Source organism: Urtica dioica, chromosome 9, assembly GCF_054948205.1.
Source record: "Urtica dioica subsp. dioica isolate 48M chromosome 9, U.dioica_male_clone48M_v1_H2, whole genome shotgun sequence".
NCBI lineage: Eukaryota > Viridiplantae > Streptophyta > Magnoliopsida > Rosales > Urticaceae > Urtica > Urtica dioica.
In genome coordinates this window covers 5636160-5654860 of record NC_142764.1, presented here as the reverse complement: position 1 = coordinate 5654860, position 18701 = coordinate 5636160, and the positions used below count along the sequence as shown (strand labels likewise).

Below are 18701 nucleotides of genomic sequence, written 5' to 3'. Positions count from 1 at the left end.
TGAATCGAGTTCATAAGAGCCGACACACTCTGCGCAGGCACATGATTCCAGTCTGGGAGGTCGACTGGAATGGTACTCTTGATCAGGTTTCCTATTCGGTTTTGGAACGTCCCGATCAACGGATTTTGCTCCCTGACGTCTTGGTAGAACGCCTGCGCAGTCTGATCGTAGCGAACTGTGTTCGCTCCAGGGGTCCTAAGACCAGCTCTCGCAGAAACGACGCCAGTCGTTGGTCCTCGTTTCTTCCTCGGCATCTGCGGGGGGTCACGCTCTCCTCCTGATGGGTCCTGACCTGAAGTAGACATCCTGCAAAATGAATTGTAGTTAGTATTTTTAATTACTATTCGACGACTACGGTTATTACATGATGTTAGTCATTCATCGTTGTCACTCGATGTAATGTTAGTATCGACATCAACATCGTCTCCCTAAAAAACGGCAAGCGCCTCATCTTCTTCATCCACTTCTTCATCATCTTCAACGACATTAACAAGCTCGGCCATAGCAGTTTCGTGTCGATGATTAAGACGGTCGATATTTGACAATTCTATTGTCAATGGAATCGATGCTGAAGTGGTCGGATCAACTTCAGGAATGTCCCATATCCCACGTTGATTGCATTCCTGAACGATTTCCCATTCGCGACCCTTAACGACATCTTGGATGTAAAACACTTGCTTCGCTTGAGTCGCGAGTATAAACGGCTCTTCTGTAAACCACTCTTTGGCGGTATACGAACTCGTTGCTCCGGTGGTCTTATCAACGTGCACTATACGTCCTGCATTGTACTTGTCACCATACCATATGCATTTGAACAGTACGACACGACAGTTATGTGTATAGTTCAACACGATTACGTCTTCCATTCGACCGTAAAAGTTGAAGTCGTTCAGGGGCACACAAACACCGCTATTCTGGGTGATTCGTTGGTTATCACGACGACGAGTGATGAACTTCACGCCATTCACAAAGCAACTCGGATACTGATGAGCAATTTGCATAGATCCCGTAGACAATGCGTAAAGTTCTTCAGACACGTCGGAACCACTAACTTTCATGTTATAAATCTGGAATATGCAAATTAAGATGATGTCATTAGCAATTTTAGTAACAATTTTAGTATGCTTTCAGCAAATGAATCCTTTCAGTTTACCTTTTTCGCAAACCAAATTTTGAATTCTTTTCTGTGCATTGCTTCGATATCAGAATCTGCAGTTCCCGCTTCAGAGTTATTTTGTATAAGTTCCAAATGCTCACTGTTAACATTACATAATTAGATGTAAATCAATGAGCTAGATTATGTACATATTTAAATGAAAGATTCCCTTACATCAAATACGGATCGATTTCTGGACAATTGGTAAAAATGTATCACTCCGCCTTCTCTTTTTGGTCGTCGTCTAAAACTATCGGCTTCATCATCCCGTAAGGCACACAGTTTTCAGATCGGAAAACACTAAGTTCCCGCACTTGAACTTCATCGACAGTTTTCTTATCTTCGAGATACCTTGCAACAAATGTCAATGCCTCTTCTACAACGTACGCTTCCGCAATGGAGCCTTCGGGTCTAGCTCTATTTCTGACAAATTGTTTTAACGTTCCAAGGTATCTCTCAATTGGGTACATCCATCGCATATGCACCGGACCGCCACACAACGCTTCATCTGGTAGATGAATTGTCACGTGAACCATGATCGTGAAAAAAGCTGGCGGAAATATCATCTCAAGCTTACACAATATCTCAATGATTGAATCTTGCGCTTTTTCGAGATCGTCCACTCTCAGGGTTCTAGAACTGATCAACTTGAAAAAGTTGCAGAGCTCTGAGATCGTCTCTTGTATCGGTTTTGGCACAAAAAGGCGAATACCATCAGCCAACAGCCTCTGCATGATCACGTGACAATCGTGCGACTTCAAACCTGTGAGCTTCCCGTCAGCAGTTACATTTTTCTTCAAATTTCCAGCGAGCCCGTCTGGGAATTTAACAGATTGGAGGAACTCGGTAAACCGGTGTCTCTGTTCAAGCGTTAACGTGTACGCTGATGGCGGTTTGTACCACCCATTCCTTTGTTGTCTCAAGTGCAGAGAAGACTTGATTTTCAAGTCCATCAAGTCAAATCTCGACTTCTCCGTATCGTAGTTCTTCTTTTCCAAGCTGAGCATCGTCCCGAGAAGATTCTCGCACACGTTCTTCTCTATATGCATGACGTCCATGTTGTGCTTCAACTCCAATTCTGACCAGTAAGACAACTTATAGAAGATGCTCTTTTTGGTCCAATTCAATTCGCACTCAGCACGTTTTCGTTTACCGATATTCTTGCCGGTTGTCGTGGAAGACACACTAGTCAACTGATCGAGTATGTCTTGCGCAGTCAACTTGACAGGTTTCAGGCGCTTCTCGTGACAATTTACGTAGTGATCAGTGCTTTTCCTCAATCGGTGAGGCGTAGGCAAGAATCGACGATGGTCATAGTAGACAATCCTGTTCCTAATTTTCATAGATGGCGTCTCAATGTTGCACGTAGGGCAAGCAAGATACCCTTGGCCACTCCATCCCGACAAATATGATCGAGCCGGAAAGTCGTTTATCGTCCATAGAAGCGCGGCACGCAACCGAAACACTTCATCGTTCGCCCCGTCTCGCACTTGGAATCCATTATCCCACAATTCTTTCATCTCTTCAACTAGTGGTTCTAAAAACACGTCCATGTCTTTTCCAGGTGAGCTCGGTCCAGGTATCAAAAGCGTTAGCAGCAAATACTCTTTTTTCATGCACAACCAAGGTGGCAAGTTGTACGCAGTTAGTACCACGGGCCATATACTATACGCTAGACTCATTTCCCCAAACGGGTTGAACCCATCAGAAGCTAGTCCCAGACGTACGTTACGAGGCTCTGCAGCGAAATTTGGGTATCTCTCATCTAGATTCTTCCACGTCGAACCATCTGCAGGATGTCGCAAAACGCCTTCTTCTTTGACGCGATCTCGTTCATGCCACTGCATCTCAAGCGACGTGTGTCGAGAAGCGTACAATAGCTTCAATCGATCTTTCAAGGGAAAGTATCGTAGTATCTTTTGTGATACATTCTTCCCGGTTGGCTTCCATCTGCTCTCATTGCAAATTGGGCACACCTCAGCTTTCTCGAGATCTTTTCGAAATAACACACAATTGTTGATGCACGCGTCGATCATATCGTATCTCATGCCAAAACGCTTCAGCTTCGCCTTTGCCTCGTAGTGTTTTTCCGGAATTCGGTTACCAATTGGGTGAGACTTCCTCAAGAGCTGCAACAATTCTGTAAACGACTTGTTCGTCCAATGGTTCGTGACTTTGATGTGCATCAACGAAACCAAGAACGACAAAGACGAAAACTCTTTGCACCCAGGGTACAATTCTGCTTCCAACTCAGCGAACAAATCTTCCACTTGCTCATCTGCACGCACTTCACTCGGAGTCGGATCCGTAAAATCGTCGAAGTCATCGTGATCCATTATATCATGGAGAGCATCGTGCAATCCACCGACTCCTCTTTGGTTAGTCTCGCTGGCATCTTCTACCATTCGACGTTCGCCGTGATGATACCATTCGGTGTATCCCAGGGTAAACCCCTTGTTCAAAAGGTGATTCTTTACGACCCCGATGTCCAGACATCTCACGTTATTGCAAGACTTACAAGGACAACGATAATGACCGTTTTCGTTCGGGAGTTTGCTTGCAACGCGGATAAACTCGTTAACCCCTGTTTTATATTGCAAACTCAACCGATTGTTCTCGGTAATCCAGTCCCTACTTGGATTTGACATTCTTCTGAATGAGACGGGAAATTGGGAGATAAAAATGAATCGTTAGAATTCATTTTGTAAGAGTGAATTATTGACATTGAGAGGTAAAACTGAGAGGTAAAATTGAGAGTGAATATTTGAAATTTAAAGTGAATTGTTATGAAATTGAGAGTGATGAATTGTTAGGAAATTGAGAGTGACTCGTTAACATTTGAAATATTCGAGATCGAATTAGTGAGAGTGAAAGAGAAATTGTGAAAAATATATATTAATTTGAAAAAATGGTTAGAATTCGTTATATTACATATAGTTATTATTCTACCGAAAATTCGGCAGAGTTTCCCCTAAAATATTGACTAACCAAAATCTGCAATTTAAAAAAAACACATATATAACCAAACAGGTCTATCCTATTAACATACTAAATACTAAACCGAGCCTTTGTGACTCGGTCGCAATAAATTTTCAATAATTACATTAAATGTAACATGTTTAACAATAATTACATACTAAATACTAACAAACGAATATCAATTTCAATATTCCAATTCAACTTTCTAATTTCAACATTTAACAATTTAACTCAACATTCCAATTTCAACATTTATTCATTTTAATTTCAACCATTTAACTCAATATTCTAATTTAAACATATACTCATTTCAAATTGTTATATTCTAATTTAAACATATATTCATTTCAAATTCAATTTCAATTTTCAATTTCAATCTAAAATATAACAATTATATAAATATTGTCACTCACCTTCAATGACGAGGTAACACGGTGTCGGGCTGGGCAGCGGCGGTGGGGGCAGCTTCGTTGATTGGGGTCGGGCACGGGTTGCGACGGTGGGGGCAGCGGTGGTGTCGACGAGCGGGGCTTGTATTTGAGAGCGGGACGAACCTGCAAAGAGACCGAGTGAGATGACGATAAAGGTGAAAGAGAGAGAGAGAGAGAGAGAGAGAGAGAGAGAGAGAGAGAGAGAGAGAGAGAGAGAGAGATGTACCGGGGAGCAGCGGGCGGCGGTGGCTGGACGTGGGGCAGGGGCGGCGGAGCTGGACGTGGGGTAGTGGCGGCGGGGCTGGACGTGGGGCAGGGGCTGGTCACGGCGGGCTGGTCACGGCGAGCTGGACAGGGGCGGCGGGCTGGACGTGGGGCGGGCTGGACGTGGGGCGGGCTGGACAGGGGCGGGCTGGACGTGGGGCGGGCTGGACAGGGGCGGGCTGGACGTGGGGCAGGCTGGACAGGGGCGGCGGTGGCTGGACGTGGGGCAGGGGCTCGTCAAAGCGGCGGGCTGGTCACGGCGGCGGACTGATCACGGCGAGCTGGTCGGAAATGGAGAGAGATGAAGGACTGAAAGAGAGAAGGGGAGAGAGAGAGAGAGATACGTACCTTGGAGGAGGACGACGGTGGCTGGACGTGGGTCACGGCGGCGGTGTGGCTGGACGTGAGGCAGCGGGCGGCGGTGGCTGGACCTGGGGCAGCGGGCGGCGATGGCTGGACGTCGGGCAGCGGGCGGCGGTGGCTGGACGTGGGTAACGCCGGCGGGGGAGGTCACGGCGGCGAGGGAGATCACGGCAGGAGATAAACGAGGGAGAGATAGAGAGACGGTTAGATGGAGATAGAGGCTGTGGGTTCGAGGAAGAAGACGCTGGGTATTTAAATACCCAAAAACTATTAGGTGCGATACTGTCGCACCGAATACCGCACCTAAAAACATATTCGGTGCGACAAGTCGCACCCAATGTCGCACCTAATATGTTTTTAGGAAACCAAAAAAAATTCGGGGGGAATTTCTGACCGTTTCAATTTTTAAACCCATTAGGTGCGACAACCGTCGCACCCAATAGTATTAGGTGCGACTTGTGTCGCACCCAATAGTATTAGGTGCAACACATTCGTATTAGGTGCGACAAAGTCGCACCGGATAGCACTAATCATCAGCGAAATTTTTAGTCGCTTGGAGGACTATCTGGTGCGACATGTCGCACCTAATATGTGCTTAGGTGCGACATGTTGCACCTAATACCCTTCCGCACCTAATATGTTAATTTGTAGTAGTGGTAATTCAATACCATGAGTAAACCATCTACCAAAGCATTTTAATCACGCATTAAAACTTAAAACTTTTATTTTAAGTCAGTCTTGTATATGATTTTGAAATATTAGAAATTCAATATCTATTCACGAGATTGAAATATCGGGGAAGCCAGAAAAAAATCGGTCGATAGACCGGTTTTTAGCACTTTTTGGTAGCGGTATGAAAAAAACCATTATATACCGGGAAAACCGCCGATTACCAGTAGAAAACTGGATCGGCTACCGAAACTCCGATAATCGGGCCAATTTTTTTAAATCTAATGGATGGCAATCATCTTCACGAGTACTATCCACTAGGACGGTGCAAAAAAATCGGTAAAACCGTAAACCGGATTGGACCGTTGGTTTTTAGACCGTTGATCCGGTTTTAAATAGTTTAAAATTTCATTGGTCCGTTTTATACTTTTAAACGATCCGATCCGGTCTACAAATTTTAAATCGCGGTCTAGACTGGACCGGATCGGTTACTATTTTTAAAAAACTAATAAAATAATATGGCTAAAACGGTTCGGTCTAAAATAGTCTAAAAGTGAACCGGATTTAATAAACATATAAATAAAAAAGGTTAAAATATAACGGTCCGGTCTAAAATGGTCTAAATCGGTCTGAAACAGTTTAAGCCGGACCGAACCGTTTTAATCGGTTTGGTCCAGTCCGTTTTTTATTTATTTATTATTTGGTCTGATCCGGTTTAAGTTTTTTAAACCGTTTAGACCAGTCCCATTTGTTTTTTTTGACCGATTTTAGACAGGATCGGATCGTGCATACCCTTAGTATCCATCACAACCTCCCGCGGAGTACTCGTACTCATATTATGAAGGATCTTCCGCTTACAACGAGTACTATCTACTACAACTTCCTATGGTCGTTCCGGTCACTGGAGCATAGCCCAACAATAATCAGATTATCCCCCGTACTCTATCTCTGTTGGTGGAACTCAATGGAACTACGAAGATCTTTTGGACATGTACTTGACTACATATGCTCATTATCCGGAGTAGTCATTTTATTGGTTTTTGTTTTTGTTGAACTGTGTTATTTGGTGGATTGTGTTGAATTTTTCATTTTGGTTTGTAGTTTTTATTGATCAATTTCATTTGGTTCGTGTTGAGTTTATGTTGAACTATTTGAATTATGATTTGTAATGTAATGAAGATATTATAGACTATTTCCATTTTTATTCGATATTATGCATGAATTTTTTATAAATATTTCTTCACTGGATACTTCTCTAAAAATCCGGTATTTGACGGTATACCCCAGTAACGGCAATTTCATCGATATAGTTTATCATTTTCTTTATTGGGTAGCATGGTAAAATTTGAGTCTCGATACGACATAACGGACATAACGGTATTTCGATCCTTGCCCACACTCGAAACAATATTTTTTTTTGAAGGCTTAGCTGCAGTGGGGATTGAACCCACGACCTCCACACAAGAGGTGGTGTGGAATTACCACTAGGCTATCCTAGGTACCACTCGAAACAATATTTTAATCTAGGTATTTATCACAGAAGAAAAAAAACAATCTAGTTGGAGGCGCTGTCGTTTCGTTGTAGTCTATTAAGTCGATAATAAATTGGCGAAGAGAAAGTACGGTTGTGTGTGAGCTCAGTTCTGAGCAATCAAAAGATTCAAAACCCTCGACTACGTTCTTCTTCTTCTCCACTTATATCTCTCACAACATCACCTAAAACCAGTAAGTTCATCCAAAAACCCTATATTGACATATTTACCGAGCAAATATGTGTATACGATTCTCATTTTTGTTATCTTCTTCGATTTTGGCTCAGCACGATGACCGATCTCTCAGACGAGGCTGTTTACATCGAGAAGCTCTACGAGTTCGGCGAGCGTCTCAACGAATCCAAGGACAAGTCTCAGGTTTCGGGCCTTTTTCTTTTTCTATTTTTTATTCTGTTTGGTATTTTGCCGGTAATTTTTTGCACTGGATACTTGAAGAATTTAATTTATTTATATATTGCTCTGTTTTATATCTTGTGTCAAATTTATTGTTGCAGAACGTGAAAGACTATCAGGGGATTATTGATGCTGCGAAGACGAGCATCAAGGACAAGCAAAAAAAGGCCAAGCAATTATCTGCCCAGCTCATACCTAGGTTTTTTAAATTCTTCCCCGACCTTTCCGTTCCAGCCATTGACACTCACCTAGATTTGGTCGAGGCAGAAGAGCTCGGGGTTAGTATTCAGTGTTTATTTAAGAATCCGTAATGTGGAAAAAAAGATTGAATCTTGCAAAATTGGAAATCAGGTTTATTTCAGAGCTATTGTCAATTGTTTATCCTTTTTTTTTTTTTTTTTTTTTTCAGGTTCGGGTTCAAGCTATTCGGGGGCTTCCTCTTTTCTGCAAGGACACACCGGAACACATTGCCAAGATTGTGGACATCCTCGCCCAATTATTGGCGGCCGGTAAAAATTTCGAGTGCTTTGGTTTGCCATTGTTGGAATTTTGATACGATTAGTGGGGATTTTATGAATCTGATATTTGTTGATGTGAATGATGTAGAGGAGTTTGTGGAGCGTGATGCCATTCATAAAGCTCTGATGGCTCTCTTGCGACAGGATGTTAAGGGTAATTTTGTATGATGTGTTATGAGTTGAATATGGAATTGTATATTACACATATATCTTTGAAAAAGATGATAGTCACTCCATATGTACGGAAAATTGATGTTTGATAGCAAAAATGATATGTACTTTGGTTTCAAAATGTATTGCAAAGATGAGCTTAGGTATTGTAGTTGAAGAGAGTGAAGGTCGCATTATATGCCTGAGAGTAACTTTCTCTATAGATTGGGAGTTTTAAAGGAACTCGTTTATTTCAAATAGCTTTGGCCTACGTGAGGTAATTGTTATCTAGAATTAATATGCTTTGAATCAACATCTTTCCTATTATAGTATTCAGTATCTTCCACCCTATTAGTCTAATACCTATCAAACCTTGCTAAGGTTAGTGTGACAAATATCCCCTAACTTTGTCCTCAGCAAGATAGTAGTTTTTCTTTTGGGCTGCTGTTTAATTTGTTAAATAAGTATTTTTTGGCATTCTTCACTGTCCTTATAATGACAAAAAATGTATTGTTCGCCCAGCTTCTTTGACTGCTCTATTTAAGCACGTTGGAAGTGTTGATGAGCCCAGCAAAGAAGAAGATCGGGAGAAGGTTTTGAGCTTTATCAGAGATAAGGTGACAGAAATATTTGAGGCTACTGTTATAGAAACCTAAAATGATCCTTTCACTCGATTGGAGACTAAGTAGTATATTGCAGGTATTCCCTATTAGAGCTGAACTGTTGAAACCTCATGAGGAAATGGAGAGGCATATTACTGATTTGATAAAAAAGGCATGTTCAGATCCAAGATTTAAGATTACAGATCATCTTTACGTCATTATTTTTTTGTGAAGGGATTAAAACCAGCCTAATTTTAATTGCAGAGCCTAGAAGATGTAACTGGAGCAGAATTTAGAATGTTCATGGACTTCTTAAAGAGTTTGAGCATTTTCGGAGAGAAAGCTCCTCCAGAACGCATGAAAGAACTAGTAGGAATTGTTGAGGGTCAAGCTGATTTAGACGCACAATTCAGTGTGAGTTATCTATAACTTTCTTGAGAAGGGATATTGTAGATATTGGAAGACATCAATCTTGATGTGATTTAGTTTGAATGATTCTGGTAGTGGCTGTAACACATTTGAAGGATCTTTTTACAATTCTCAAAATAATAGGTGCAGTGTTATTGTACTTAGACCTAACCATGTAATTCACCGTTTGAACATCAATGTTGCAACAGTTTCATGTACATATCTTATGAATTGATGTTTGAAGATATCAACTGGGTAATTGCGTTGCTTAATGAGAAGTTGAAACCTTTAATACACTTGAGTAATGCAAGCCATATTCTGTGTCCCCAATGGCAGACAAGATATCTCAAAGTAGATCGAAGAAGATATCCTCAACAGTCATTTTACTATCTCTTGGCCTTTTATTTTTTGGGCATAATTTAGCTCGAAATAAAGTAGGCAAATGGTTCTGGTAGCGGATAAGTGCATCATGGTACATTTCAGGGAGAAGAAATCAGTTGTATATGTGGACCAACAAACTTCTGGAGTTGCGATTGACATTACGAGTTTCAATTTTGAGCTTGTGAAGAAATAGGAATTTAAACCATGAACGTTTAATTTACTTAGCGTATTGTTATCTCAATATGCAAATCATATCTGGGATTTTTAATAGCCGACTTAACAAAAACATCCAATATCTTAGAATAGAAAAAGTATCTTTGATAGACTGAAGTTTGAGCCAGTCATCTATTTATTTGGATTTTTTAGAGGGATCCTGCTAAAGTTGCTTACGCTTATCTTGAGAAATATCGCGAGGATATTTCAGATATCTGACAACTCATTTTTAGCCTGGAAAAGAGTTGTCTGAACCAAAGTAGTACCAAGTCTCGTTTTACATTTCTATGGTGCAATATCTTCTCTTTATTGTGGTAGGCCTAGAGTGGTAGTACTGCCATATCTTACATTGATGTGATAATGTCCTCATGCGTTCAAATAAGTAGTTTAATTCCAGCTCATAGGATTGTCTTGCTACAGAATCATTACCACTTTTCGTCATGATGTTACTCATATTTTTAAAGCAAATGAGAATGTTGGAATGCAGGTTTCAGATAAAGACCACATTGACAGATTGATATCTTGCCTATATATGGCTCTTCCATTTGTTGTGGTATGTTGTATTATAATCCCGGTCTCTCTTTTTAAAGTGTTATTCTTGGATTCGTACAAACGTTTGTTATATTTGCTTGTGTAGCGAGGGGCATCAAGCAGCAAGTTTCTAAACTACATCAACAAGCACATAATACCCGTATTTGACGAGGTTAATATTACTTTGCTTATTACTTGTGATATAGACAATGCAAATTCAGATTTGTGCTCAGTTGGGATCTTCGCATATACATTAGGCTGCAGAACAGGATTAAGTTTTAGCTAATTAGTTTGCTTTCTACTACATAATATTCGGAAGTGAGTTGAGAAATGCAATCTAACGTAGTTTTTTTTTTTATTAGTTACCCGAGGAGCGGAAATTAGATTTGCTCAAAGCCCTTGCAGAAATTTCACCTTACACAACACCGCAAGATTCACGCCAGATTCTACCATCCGTTGTTGAACTACTTATGGTACGATTTTAACAATACTAATGTTAATTTTGCATCTTCTTGCTTGCCTTTATTTATAAACTCCTATCCTATAGTTTCCATAGTGTAAACTTTTCCCTGAATATGTTTTTTTGTACCTTCAGTCTAATATATATAATATAATATATATATATGTATATATTTTTATTTTTTATTTTTAATATTATTATTATTATTTTTACAATTCTCTTTCAGAAGTACATGCCTCGAAGGAAATCTGGGGAGGAGATGAACTTTACATATGTGGAGTGCTTGTTGTACACATTTCACAATCTTGCTCTCAAGGTTTCTAATTTGACCAATGTTTATTTTTTATTTTATATGATGAATAGTGTCAACTAGTTCTTGCCTTATTTACTCAAACTTTTTTTTCCCCTTGTTTTTTATAGGTCCCCAATGCGACAAATAGTTTATGCGGCTACAAAATAGTAACTGGCCAACCATCTGATAGGCTCGGGGAGGACTTCTCAGAGCAGAACAAGAACTTCACCGATAGGTAATTGCTGAATTTAGTTTCTATAATGTTTGTATTTCTCTGGGTTCTAGGTTTTGCTTAGGTCATAAAGTTATTTCTCTATCTTGTCTCATGGCATTATGTATGTGGTGAACAAACGTCTCTGGTTTTTTATTTTTTTTTTATTATTTTTTTATTTATTTTTTGTTAAATAAATTTTTAGTAAAATTATCTGTTGGTTATTTTGGGATTCTATGTCCTACGTGGTGTGATATACTATCGAGTAGTAGTTACAACCGGAACATAAGAGTTGGTCTAGAAGCCATGCCATTAGTTTATTATTTCATAGAGGTCTCGGGTTCTAGTCACTCTTAAGGTACAACCTACGGACAAAATCCTAGTTGCAGATTTTTTATTTTTTTTTTTATTTTTTTATTTTTTTTTTATTTTTTTGGAACTTTTAATTGATTATAATGCTTACAACGTGCATTTTGTAAAATATTGGATGATGTTTGGAATTCTCCTACTTCTTTATCTTCATTAATGGTTATGCTGAAGAGCCAATCCGATATAACATGTGGTTCCCCAGGCTTACTAGTGTGGAGGAGCTAACTAGAGCCACCATAAAGAAGTTGACGCAGGGAATGGCAGAGCACAACAAAGCAATGGCCGCAGCCAAATCTGATGAAGCAAAGGCTGAAATTGTGAGTTGTGTGATATCCGTTGCACCTTTTAACCAACTAAAAAAAAGACGATTCTTTAGTTTGATGTTATATTTTGTTCATGATCTGTGCAGAAAACTCAAAAGCTGAATACAACAACGGGGTTGCGGACCTGCAATAACATATTGGCAATGACAAAGGTATGATTTTTTATTTTTATATTTTTTATAATCTGCTTTCTGTTTTGCCATAACTATCAGGTCTGATTTCATATTTTTATGATTCAGCCATTACATGCAAAAACACCTACATTTACTGGTGACAAGAGTATAAACTTATCGTGGAAAGAAGCCGCAAAGCCGGCTACTGTCTCTTCCTCCCCTGCCCTTGGGTACGCGACATCTGTCTAATATATCTTCTTTAAAACGCATCATCTCTATCTAGCTCCTAATTGTCATCGCATCTTTATTATTTTTTATAAGGTTTTTTTAACACTAGTAGTCCCTGAACTTGAACTATTATGCGACTGACATTTTTTACCCTAAACTATAATGCAAGTTATTTAAATTTGTAAATATGCTTTAAGTTGTTTAGCCGTTTGATATCATAATTATTATTATTATTATTATTATTATTATTTAGAAAAGGACTAAAATGCTACAAAATTAATAGCTTGAGGATCATTTCGCTGCAAAGAAATGGTTGAGAGAATAAACTGTCACTTGCATGTAGGCAGGGCCGGCCCAAACTAATATGTGGCCTTAAGCAAGAGTAAAAAAATGAGGGCTTTTTAAACATATATTAAATTTTTTTTAGATATAATAGCTTATTTTCTAAAAAATTCGAGGCCTTTTTTCAAAAATTTGAGACCTTTTTTTTTTTTTTTTTTTTTTTTTTTTTCACAAAAATTTGGGGCCTTAAGCCTTTGCTAAAGTGGCTACCATTAGGGCAGGCCCTGCATGTAGGTTGAGAGACTATTTTTGGTGAAAAACCAAATAATAATACTTACAGCTTCTATATCATAAACTGTAATACGTTTTTTACTTGGGATATTTTGGGTGGAAATGATAAATTGAGCAGAGCTAAACGGCCAAACGCTGCTGCTTTAAATGGGGCTGGCAACTTCCAAGCCAAAAGGGGTCGTGGGGGTTCGCAAAGCCAGCTCGTGAACAGAGCGTTCGATGGATTATCTCACGGAGGTGGAGGTGGAGGTGGGCCCAGAGGCAGAGGCCGAGGCCGAGGTTGGGGAGGCCGCGGCAGAGGAAAGGGCGGTTTCCGGTGACTTGAAAAAGAGGTGACTATCTGATGACTCACCAAGGATTTTATCCGCGTTCTTTTCTCTGTTGATGAGCTTGAATTTCACTCTCTTGGGTTGTATTTCTCTGGAGATTAGATCGGTTGTGGTGGGCGACTAGAGGATCGAGATTCTGTCTGTCTATTTGTTTTAGTGGTAATTGTTCATCCATTTAGCAGATGATATTTTGTAATTCCAATAGTTACAGTACTACTAATTACTATTGTTGATGCGTGGATTATTTTAGTGTATTTGGGCTCATTTTTTCGTCAGTGCTCATGAGGCCAAAGAGAACTAAATTGACTTATCTAAACGGAACCTTGTAGTGAAACCTGAAATATTCGTTTGAATGCTTCAGTTTTAATTTTATGTTATTAAATTTTGGGCAAATGAGAATTATTATTAATCTTTGGTTTGATTTTTTTATTCAATATTACACAATATGTTTGTCGGTGGAGTTAAACTTTTAGTCCGTGTCGAACAAAACTAAAGAGTAGTTGGTAATAAGGCACTTAGACTAGTTTGACAAAACACTTTTGTTTTTGTTTGTTTGTTTTTGTTTTTTTTTTCTTCGTCTGGTTTTGCTACTTGCAGAAGAGTAGAAACATAAGTACTTTGTCTCTATCGTTGTACTCCGCATCAAACATTTTTTAACTCGATGATCAACTTTGCTGGGCTCATAGAAATCGAGACGTTCTAGCCATTGAATGTGAAAAATCAACCCTTTAAAAAGTATAAGATTCCCGTAATGTAATTATAAGTGACTCCAGTTTATACATGTCTAATCACCAAGGCTAATTATTCAAGTTTTGCTTCATGGTGATAAGTTTTGCCAAACCAACTTCTTATTATTACCGGATGTTATTTGAACCATTTAAGTTCAAAGGCCCGTTTCCATGAACATATTTTTTTAGAGAGAACATATTCAATGTAACTCTAAATTAAAAGCCTTTAATGCGCAATTGTTTTCTACTTTTAGACCATTATACCCTGATGACAAAGCACTAGGTCGAGGTCTTCTAATTCATGTATACGGTATACCAAACATTGTTGACTTATAGTTATATACCAAATACTGTTTACTTGATATATGTCTTACAAATTATTGTAAACCGATTAATATGTACTATTGTTTTCAAACTGTGAAATGATTCGTCGATTATTATTATGGGAAAATTGTCAAAAGTAGGACTAAATTAAGGCAAAATTCCATTTTTCTATTTTTTTCAAAAATTTACCAAACTAGGACCGGTCAAACAAAAGTCAAATGAGAGATACACAAAAATCTACCTATTATACCATCATACTAATTACCAACCTACAATCTTCCCCAATAAAATCTCTTATTTTTTCTCTTTCTTTCTATTTTCCCGCTCTTCCCATCGAAAAAACGATTTTTTTTATTAGTCCTAGTTTGGTAAATTTTTGAAAAAAATAGGAAAATGGAATTTTGACTTAATTTAGTCCTAGTTAAGGAAATGTCCCATTATTATGTGATGAGCTGGTTATTCTTCACTTAATATTGAATACCGAAAATAGTTTAATGATTGCAATTTGGTTTATGTTAATCGCGTTTTTGGATTAACACTAAGAACCGTCCGTGGTTCGATCTAGGGCCGGACCCTATGACCGCATGTAGGTTGAGTTTGGTGAAGTTCTTCTCTTCTCATCATGTTCGTGTTCTTCGGATCATTGGGTCTCCGAATCTTTGGATCTTCCGTGTTCATCGTGTTCTTCGCGTTCTTCGTTGAGTTCTTGAGTCTTTGCTTCTTTGAGTCTTCAACCCTTTGAATCTTCCACGTTCTCCGTGTTTTTCCCGTGTTCATGTTCTTCACGTTCATCGTGTTCTTCGCCGGGTCTTCGAATCCTTGCACCTTCACCTAACCACAAGAAAATGTGAATCTAGAGGGACGCGGAGGGTTTTTCCTTGGCGCGCGCTCCGATGTTCAACATTAGTCGTGTTGTATCGTGTTCTTGATGAACGATTCGTACTCGTCTCTATGTTTTCTAGAGAGAGAGAGAGAGTTGTAGTGTGATTTTTGTAGAGTTTTGACAAGTTGAGAAAAACTTACCTTGTATTGTGAATGGATGAGGTATTTATAGGAGCCAAGGGGTTTGGTGAAAAGTACTTGATTGAGTGGTGGAGATGGCCGGGTTGTCTTGACCGAGTGAAGACGGCCGGGTGGTCTTGGCCGAGTGAAGACGGTCGGGTGAAGACGACTGGGTGGTCTTGACGACTGGGTGGTCTTGACCGAGTGAAGACGGCTGGGTGGTCTTGGCCGAGTGAAGCCATCGAGGTGAAGACGACTGGGTGGTCTTGCCCGAGTGAAGACGACTGGGTGGTCTTGGCCGAGTGAAGACGATCGGGTGGTCTTTTTTGTGGCTTTGTCTTGAAAATTTATCAAGAAGTCTAGCTTAAAAACATTCTTTAATAGTATCTTTTGAAAGACATTTTATGAGTTTTGACTTGGAATTTGACGCGTGAGTTTGCATTTGGGCTTGGGCCTTATGTATGAGCTTGATGTGTCATTTTTTGCTCTTGGTGTGTTAGTTACACCATGCGAAAATAATGAAATAAAATTAACCCCCCAGTTTCTTGAGCCACTTGTCGCGTTAGAAATTTAATTTGAATTCCCCGAGAGCTTCGTAGTTGATTTCTTTGGACCGTTTGGTTTTCCATTTGTGATTATGCGGGGCAGCGCGATATGGATATCGGAAGATTATGCCTCGAGGGCTAAGAGACTCGATCACGGAGATCGAGCGACCCTAAGCCACGAGAGTCGGGATTTTCGGAGCAACGGGGGCTTAAGCGTTATGATCACAGGGATCGAGAGACCTTAAACCATGGGGGTCGGGATTTTCGGAGCCATGGGAGCCTTAGACGACACGATCACGGGGATCGAGCGACCCTAAACCACGGGGGTCAGGATTTTGCGACACGATCACGAGGATTGAGCGACCCTAAACCATGGGGGTTGAGATTTTAGGAGCCATAGAGGCTTTAAACGACACGGTCATGTCGATCAAACGACCTTAAATCACAGAGGTCGGGATTTTCGAAGCTAAGAGGGCCTTAAGCGACACGATCACGGGTATCGAGCGACCCTAAACTACGAGGATCGAGATTTTCGGAGCCACGGGGGCCTTAAGCGACACGATCACGGGGATTAAGCGACCCTAAACCTCGAGGTTGCGATTTTGAAGCCATGAGGGCTAAGATCGTGCTTTGTAAGGTGCGAGTCTCGGAAGACTGAGGGACCCAAGCAAAACCTATGTTGAGTGGTGCAACGACCCAAACTTCTTGTGGCTGAGTAAGCCCATTTCGTGGTTGTGCTCGATCTCAGAAGATCAGGGTCTCGGGAGACCATGCCTCGTAAGGCGAGCTTTGCATGGGACCGACTCGAGCCACTAGTGGTATGAGGCATTGTGTTGTAATAGATCTAGGATTAAGATAAGTATAACGCTTCTTCAAGCGGCGGAATTTAAAAATTTCTTTAAACAAGTAAAAACGATTTTTACTAACCTAGATAAAGAGCAAGCACATGTTATTTTAAATTAAAACTATCTAAGAGCAATTACTCGTTTACTAACCTTTACGTAGCTTGATCGTTGAGAAGCTTGTGGATGTTGAATCGCTCGTCTCCCCATGCAGCTCGCATTTCTTCGTTCTTCGAGTAACCACGAAAGTTTCTATCACATGAATCACTCGAGGTAAGAAAGATTTAGTGTGTGAGCACTTTTAAACACGATGACTCAAGAACAAGTCTTAGAGTCGAAGAGCTAAAACAAAATGCTAGGTCAAATGTGGACCTAGGTGCCAAAACAAAATCGAGCAACTAGAGAGAGAGAGAGGGGAAGATGGGCGGCTTTCTAGAGAGAGAGAAGACTCAAAATTTGGGATGAGAAACATTGAGAATGAATTCTCTATTTATAGGAGAAGGATTACCTTCAAAAAGTAGTTTCCTCTTTTTTTATAGAATATCACATATTCATGAGCAAATATTTGCTCTCCTTCCTCATTTCACACGTCCAAGGCAAGCTTCTAGAAGCCCTTGGATTTGTTTCCTCTTTTGCTCTCCCTTGGTTGGCCGCCCATGTCACTTTCCTCATAGAGGAAATTTGTTTCATCTTTTTCTTTTGGCAAGTATATTCATACATCAATGCACAAAATAAACTCTTTCTCTCCTTGGGTTGGACGAGCAAGGCTTCTAGAAGGACCTTCTAGATGTTTTTTCATTTGTTCATGACAACATAAGAAAAACCCATTAAGAATTTTCAAGTAAAATTCCATGAAATGAAATTAATCCTCAAGGCCCAATTATACATCATGGCCGAGTGAACTAAATTCCTTGTCATCATATGACAATGTCAAAAAACTTATTTATTGACATTCATTTCATCACATGTCCAAAAAGATAAAATTACCATTTAGACAATTTTCGTAAAACTTGCCTAGTTTTTGCTTTGACTTAGCTTCTAGTTTAACTAATCCTACTCAAAATGACTTGTGACAGTGACCTCATGGATCCAAATGAACAAAGCTTGAGCTAACATACTTGGACTCAAAAGTTCACAAACCTTTTCCAAGTTTAGCTTAATGTCAACTGACTCCACTAAAGAGTTAGACACTGAGAATCTCTCGGTTCAAATGAATTTATTTTCTACTCAAGAATTCAACTTAATTGTGATGAGTGGATCCACTGAATATTATCTATGTTTACCCTTCATGAATATCATCAACTAGATGAGATTTACAAAATTACCATTTTACCTTTCTAGCTGTTATTTTCTCAACTCATTTGTCGCTTGTGAATAAGTTAGAAACAATGTATTGACGATGAGCTAACAAGTCACATTGATTAATCCAAAAGAGTCATGACTCAATTTGGACACTGGCCAGTTCATTTATTCACATTCCAAGGAACAAAGCATGAGGTGATATACATTGCATTTAAGCAATCTTGTACATGAATTCCATATCTATGAGATCTTCACAAAGTTACTCATGACATCTTCATAGCTTAGTACTTCACCAATAGGTCCTGTTCAGAATCACATAGTGAGTCCGAACTCTGACTTTCTCAAATGAGAATACATAAGCTATGAAATGACATGTCTCATTTCAGGATTGAGGTAAGCACGATGCAATTCATACGGAGTGACTTCAAGACATAAGAGGTTAAATGGTT

The 18701-nt window shown here is 39.7% G+C and overlaps 1 protein-coding gene across 1 annotated transcript; it reads left to right on the top strand.

The window, feature by feature from the left end:
• Window positions 1-7417: 7417 nt before the first annotated feature.
• Window positions 7418-13911, top strand: LOC149384679 (Apoptosis inhibitory protein 5 (API5)). Its single transcript, XM_089625988.1, has 17 exons — window positions 7418-7587; window positions 7682-7772; window positions 7910-8086; window positions 8218-8317; window positions 8415-8480; window positions 8999-9093; window positions 9176-9250; window positions 9343-9492; window positions 10568-10633; window positions 10718-10783; window positions 10974-11084; window positions 11298-11387; window positions 11492-11598; window positions 12146-12260; window positions 12353-12418; window positions 12506-12609; window positions 13299-13911. Exons 2-17 carry the CDS (start codon window positions 7686-7688, stop codon window positions 13498-13500), a joined length of 1677 nt encoding a protein of 558 aa, XP_089482114.1. The 5' UTR covers window positions 7418-7587; window positions 7682-7685; the 3' UTR covers window positions 13501-13911.
• The last annotated feature ends 4790 nt before the right edge of the window (window positions 13912-18701 follow it).

Coding starts and splice junctions, on each gene's coding strand:
- LOC149384679 (XM_089625988.1), top strand. CDS start 7,686: ATGACCGATCTCTCAGACGAGGCTGTTTACATCGAGAAGCTCTACGAG. Junction 8,481..8,998: donor CTTGCGACAGGATGTTAAGG/GTAATTTTGTAT, acceptor TTGTTCGCCCAG/CTTCTTTGACTGCTCTATTT. Junction 12,419..12,505: donor ACATATTGGCAATGACAAAG/GTATGATTTTTT, acceptor TTTATGATTCAG/CCATTACATGCAAAAACACC.